At 59.1% G+C, this 6,333-nt stretch overlaps 1 protein-coding gene across 1 annotated transcript; it reads left to right on the top strand.

The window, feature by feature from the left end:
- Positions 1–309: 309 nt before the first annotated feature.
- MYL3 (myosin light chain 3) lies at positions 310–6,074 on the top strand. Its single transcript, XM_040246831.1, has 7 exons — positions 310–527; positions 2,934–2,961; positions 3,108–3,257; positions 4,046–4,219; positions 5,393–5,470; positions 5,580–5,622; positions 5,828–6,074. The coding sequence occupies exons 1-6, from the start codon at positions 381–383 to the stop codon at positions 5,606–5,608; spliced, it is 606 nt and encodes a 201-aa protein (XP_040102765.1). The 5' UTR covers positions 310–380; the 3' UTR covers positions 5,609–5,622; positions 5,828–6,074.
- The last annotated feature ends 259 nt before the right edge of the window (positions 6,075–6,333 follow it).

The raw sequence follows: 6,333 nt of genomic DNA, 5'->3' as shown, positions 1-6,333 counted from the left end.
ACCTGTTCAGTTTATTGGCCTCCCGAGGGACAGCAGGCCCTTCTGTGTGTGTGTGTGTGTGCTTTTTGGGGTATGCATGTGGGCTGAGCAGTGGCCTCTGTCTACCCTTCCCCCTTCTCTCCTCAACAGGTGACTGGGAGGCCTGGAGAGCCCTCCCTCTCCCCCACCCATTCCTGAGCTTGAACAATGCCCTCCCCAGGCCCCAAAATAGCCCCTGAGTCTATCCAATGTCCTTTTATGGTCCTGTCCCCATTGTGCCCTGCAGGGGTGGGGCTGGGGTCATGAGGTGTCCAGGCGGGATAAAGGCCAGTTGCAGGAGGCTCACCTACCCTGCTCTCGGCTTCCTTCTCTCCACCCCTGCCTCTGTGCTCACAGCCTCCATGGCTCCCAAAAAGCCAGATCCCAAGAAGGATGAGGCCAAGGCAGGCGCCAAAGCAGCTGCAGCTCCGGCTCCCGCACCTGCACCTGCACCCGCACCTGCACCCGAGCCCTCCAAGGAAGCTGAGTTTGATCCCTCCAAGATCAAGGTGGGTGCAGAGGCCGTGTTTTAGGTAGGAAGGGAAGGGTAGGTAAGTGAATCCCAGAGTGGACCTACCCAGTGGAAGAGTGGGCTCCAGAAAGTGAGTACTGAGCTCTAGCTGGAAGCTTCAGCATCAGGAGGGCCGCAGCAGGAGAGACAGTGGTCAGACAGCAGGCAGGACTGCCCCAGTGTTGCTGAAGGGGCTGTCTTTTTGGTGGTTGGAAGCTGACTTTCCCCTGTCCTTCTCCTTGGACCTCACATCCTTGGGGAATCCTGGGCCTGCCAGTGTCCCCCACCCCCTCAGCCAGGCAGGGGCTTTTTTGGTCACACTGTGGGGTTTTAAGTCCATGCCAGTTTCCCTGGGGGAAGACAGGGTGGGAAGCAAAGAGAAGCAAGGCTCCTGCTCATGCTGGGTCACAGTCACCCCCGCCAAGGTCCCTGAGCCCCAGAGCTGGTGGGGCGTCAGCTTTGAGGTGGCGACGCTGAGCCACAGTCTGGGTAGGTCATGGAGAAAGTTGGTCGTGGAGCTGTGACCAGTGGCCCCAGGAGCCCTTCCTCAGCTTGGCTCGGAAGTCTTTCTCAGAGTCTAAACTTGGAGAATGCACCGTGACTGCCACCTGTGGCATCCACATAGTGGCACGCACCCGGCGTCCCGCCTGCTTCTGTTCTTGGCTGGCTACCGGCCACCGCTGCCCTGGCTGCTGGCAAAGGTGCCCCGTGGAGCCGTCCCAGCCCTTCAAGGTCCCCAGCAAGACTGCAGCCGGTCCTCACAGATCCACCTCCACTTCCCAGATGGCGCCAGTGGTAAAGAACCTGCCTGCCAACGCAGGAGACACAAGAGACTCAGGTTCGATCCCTGGGTCAGGAAGATCCCCTGGAGGAGGGCATGGCGACCCACTCCAGTATTTTTGTCTGGAGAATCCCATGGACAGAGGAGCTTGGTGGGCTACAGTCCGTGAGGTTGCACAGAGCTGAACACGACTGAAGCGACTTAGCACAGCACACAGGTTCAGATCCCAAATCTGCTCCATTGCCATTGCTGCTCTGAGGCTTGGCTTCCTCAGCTGTGAAATGGGACAATGAGCCCTCCTCACAGGCTGTCAGGAACCACTCACAGCAAGTGATCCCTGGAGTTGGCCGCCACCCCGACCACCCTCAGACCCCAAGTGTGTATCCCACAGGCAGAGGGTTGGACAACCCCAGGGCCCATGGTGGCTTTGTGTGGTCTCCCTGGATCTGAGGTTGCAGATTCGCCCTCGAGCAGAGGAACTCATGAGGTCTCTCCTGGGAACCCTGCAAAAAGCCAGGCCAGGACCCCAGGGCACCTAATCTCGGCGGGCTTCCTGGTGGAGGGAGCTTTCAGGTGACCAGAAACAACTTGGTCGGGTCTTCTCAACACAAGGTTGAGCTGGAGGGCTGGGAGGGGCAACCCGGCAGGGTGGCTGGGGTAGGATTCTGCTCTGTGCTAGGGTGCACTGGGGCGGGGACTCCACGGGAGCCGCAGTGGGCCAGGTGCCAGTCAAGTCCCCCTCCCCCAAGCTCCTTTCCCTGGTGCGCCCTTGACCTTGGGCTGAGTGACTGCAGTGATAAAAATAGACCTGGTATCGAGTGAGGAGGGGGAAACCGGGTCCCAGGAGGCCTCCTGACCTCAGGTACCCCTGCCATGGTCTTGCAAACGCTCAGCAGCCTCCTGCTGTGCCACTCTGGGGGCTGCCCTGGGCTTACACATGGGGGTGTGTGAGACTTAGGTGTAGGCGAGGCCAGGTGGATGACAGTGCTCAGCCTTGAGGGCTGGGGGTGGGTGGGCAGACACATGCAAACAGGTGCACACACAGGTGTGTGAATACACATGTTCATCACACACACCCCTCCTGTAGATGAGCTCTTATGTTGCAGGGCTCTCTGGCCTGTACCTTCAGCCCAGCCCCTCCTGCCACCTGCCACCCCTTCCCAGGGAGATGAGGTACCCCCATCTCATGTAGACAGACTTGCCCACTGGGCCCCAGGCCCAGCAGAGCTGGCAAAGCCAGTGTGGTTAGATCCTGTGGCTTCAGGCATGTCTGTCTAGGACTAGGGGGTCTCAGGTAAGGCCCACCCTGGGATGGAGATTCAGGGCACAAGGCTTCCCTCCGCATCACTTCCCCGGATGAGGCCTAACTGGTGTCAGGCCTGGGTATGCACAAACTCAAGGCCGTCAGGTAGGACAGGTGAGGAGGGGTAAGGAGGTGGAGGGTGGGAGTCAAGGTGGACGGCAAGAGGTCTTGGGCGGTGGAAGCTGGGATCCTGAAATGCAGACAGGTTGGGGCAACCAAGGGGCTGAGGCCCTGGCTGGTCATGGAGTGGAGTGACCAGGAAGAGGCCTGGCCCCATCCTCTGAACCCAGCACTCAGAATTTTGGGGGGTCTCCTTTCAGATCGAGTTTACTCCGGAGCAGATTGAAGGTGAGTGTGTGTGTGTGGGGGGTCTTAAGCCCTGGGGCTGCAGGGCTGGGTCCTGGGTCCCCAGGCTGAGAGTCCCACCAGCAGTGTGGGACCAGTTGGGTGGGCTGCCTCTGGAAGTGTCCACAGCTCATGCCCCCTCCCGGCAGAGTTCAAGGAAGCCTTCATGCTGTTCGACCGCACACCCAAGTGCGAGATGAAGATCACGTACGGGCAGTGTGGGGACGTGCTGCGGGCACTGGGCCAGAATCCAACACAGGCCGAGGTGCTCCGCGTCCTGGGGAAGCCAAAGCAGGAAGGTGGGTGCGCTCAGCCTGAGATGTCCCCATTAGCGCCAGTCCCCGGGGGAGACCGCCATTGCTGGTGGGGGGCGGGCAACATGGGAATCTCCCCGCTGTGCATTCCTCTGACACCCTCCCGTTGTCTGGAGGAGGACCTGGAGCCCAGCCTCAGGGGCTGCTCACAAGCAGCGATGGCTCCTGTATCATCTGGCCTCACGCCCATTAGCCAGGCTTCCTGGTCATCGGGGACTGACAACAGCACAAACCAGCTCCATTGGAGGTGTGAGACCTGGCCTGGGTCTCCCACCTGCTCGCCCTGTCCCTCCTGGCCCCTTGGGCATCCCTCTGGGGAAGGAGCAGGGCCAGCTGCTCTCACCGCCTTGGCCAGAGACAGTTGTCCACTTTGCCCCAAGGAAGACTGAGACCCAAGCCCCCGCCGCAGGTACAGAAGCCCCAGACAAGGTCTCTGACTTGCCCAGCTGCTCTTGTCCCACCCCAGGTAGCGGGGAGAGTGGAGTCTGTAAGAAAAATAACGAGGTGCTAGGAAGAACTGCTCTCCTCCAAAGGAGAACAGAGGGGCTAGACAGCCCCCGGTGGTGCCGCTGTCCTTATGAACAGCAGAGGACCATGGCAGTCACGCATTTCTCAGCTGACTGTAAAATGCCTGGTGGAGCGCTTGGTAAATGGCAAACTGGTGTGCCGTGCACTGGGGAGCTGGGTGAGGGGAATAGGTCCTCACTGTCAAACATGGCGAGGGGGCTGCCCGTCCGCCCCTCAGAGCCGGGTGCTCGGCCATCTCTCCCCAGACCTCAACTCCAAGATGATGGACTTTGACACTTTCCTGCCCATGCTCCAGCACATCTCCAAGAACAAGGACACTGGCACCTATGAGGACTTCGTGGAGGGGCTGCGGGTCTTCGACAAGGAGGGCAATGGCACAGTCATGGGCGCCGAGCTCCGCCACGTGCTGGCCACGCTGGGTGAGGGCGGCCTCCTCCCCACTCCCAGCCCACCTTCTGGGGACCTCTGGGAGAAAGCATGCTGCCCCCGCCTGCTTCTCCCTTGTGAAATGGAGGGTGATGCCATCAAGGTGTCTCCACGGCAGGAGATCTAGAAAATCTATGCGGGGAGTTTAGAAATTTAGGTGGGGGATAAAGAAAGCCAGTGGGTGCAGCTCACAGAACTGGAAGGACTCTGGGGATGGGGCGAGACGGGATGGTGCACCCAAGGAGGGTCAATCAATCCAGTCCTGGTGTTTGTTGCCTCAAGGTCAAATTCCGGAGCTGAGAAGGTACTGTGCCTGCCTCTTGGGCATCCTGACTCCCACCATCAGGGGCCTGGCTGGCAGGAATGTCCCCTTCTCAAAGAGAATTTTTCCTACAGCAAATATTCATTGAGCTCAGATCGTGTCTGCTCAAAGCGACCCTTCCTGCATCAAATATTTATTGAGTGCAAATGGCAACCCACTCCAGTGTTCTTGCCTGGAGAAGCCCAGGGACGGGGGAGCCTGGTGGGCTGATGTCTATGGGGTCGCACAGAGTCGGACATGACTGAAGTGGCTTAGCAGCAGCAGAAGCAGCACTGTGTGATCAGCCCTGTGCTGGTTGCTGAGGTTATATGTGTGTGTGTGTGTGTGTGTTGGCTGGGGGAGGTAGGAGGTGTGAGGGATACTGCAGTGGGCGTTCCACTGTGGGGGGGCAGCACGGCACACAAAAGCACAGAGTCAGGAAAGGGAAAGGCCAGCCTTGTCTGGGCAGCAGTGGTGGTGTCTCGAGGGCTCCTCCCAATCATCCCCAAGGTCCCCAGCTCTATCCAGCGCATCCTCCCTTGTCTCCTCTTGATGGAGGGAGACCCACCAGCCTATTGAGGACAGGGACAGTCTGTGCCGGGGACCTGAACACCAAGATGGTGCTGTTATGGACGGAGTCTAGGCTCAGAGCGGGCACCAGGCTTGCACCCCAGGCCTTGTTCTTTTTGACTTGTCACTGATTCTCCTGGTTTCAGAGCTGAGAGGTGACAGCTCAGGCTTCGGGGTGTACCAATCTGAGGCATAGGGAATACTGGAGAGGCACACTCACCTGTCCAGAGGCAGTCAGGGGTCCCCCCACCCTTCCCACCTCGACAGTGCTGACTCAGCTTCCCACTCCTGCTAGGTGAGAGGTTGACAGAAGACGAGGTGGAGAAGCTGATGGCAGGGCAGGAAGACTCCAATGGCTGCATCAACTATGAAGGTAAACTCAGCAGGCAGGGAGTCTGCTGGGAGGAGGCACTGGGGTCCTAGGGTCCCACCCTTGGCTACCCAGGGCCAAACCCTGCAGCTCACCCTTTCCTTCTTTGCAGCGTTTGTCAAGCACATCATGGCCAGCTGAACCTCTCACCCCAGGTGAGGCTGCCCTACCCTCTTCCAAACCTGGGACCCCCTTTGCCACCTCTGCTGATGTCAGTCCTGTGGTCCCTCTCCCGCCTCTTTCATCCAGCTTCCCTGCTGCCCCTCCCCAGCCCCAGCAACGCTGGGGGTCAGTCCTCAGCTGACATCCTGCTGCCTGGCTGCCCCCTCTGCAGTAACCTGTGACCACCTTTGTTCTCAGGGAGCCCTGGGAGAGACGGCGCTGGGCCAGTTGTCTTCTATTCGTGATACGGACACCAGAGGCTTGGAGTTGTGAAGGGCCAGAGGGGAACACATGTAAATGCCTACACGGGCTCTCTCTACACAACCCCGCAGACCACCCTGCAGGCCGTCATCACTGCCATCAGGCTACGTTGGCCAGTGACTGCATCGCTGTCTCCGCCCCTTGGGCCTCATGAATAAATGGTTTCTTTACTTTCTCCTCCTAACTTCCTTGCTTCCTTCTTCCTCTCTTTCTCTCCTTCCTTCCTTCTTTTTTTCCCTGGCTGTGCTGGGACTTCATTGCAGCACATGGGCTTAGTTGCCCCACGGCATGTGGGGTCTTAGTTCCTTGACCAGGGATTGAACCCACGTCCCCTGCATTGGAAGGCAGACTCTTAAATCACTGAACCACCAGGGAAGTCCCCGCCCTCCCCCTCCCAGCTTCTTTCTTCTCTGTAGCCCTTTGGTTGACTTTTGTAAAATATC

The sequence above is a fragment of the Oryx dammah genome, unplaced genomic scaffold (genome assembly GCF_014754425.2).
Source record: "Oryx dammah isolate SB20612 unplaced genomic scaffold, SCBI_Odam_1.1 HiC_scaffold_9, whole genome shotgun sequence".
NCBI classification, from domain to species: Eukaryota; Metazoa; Chordata; class Mammalia; order Artiodactyla; family Bovidae; genus Oryx; species Oryx dammah.
This window is presented reverse-complemented; position numbering and strand designations above follow the sequence as displayed.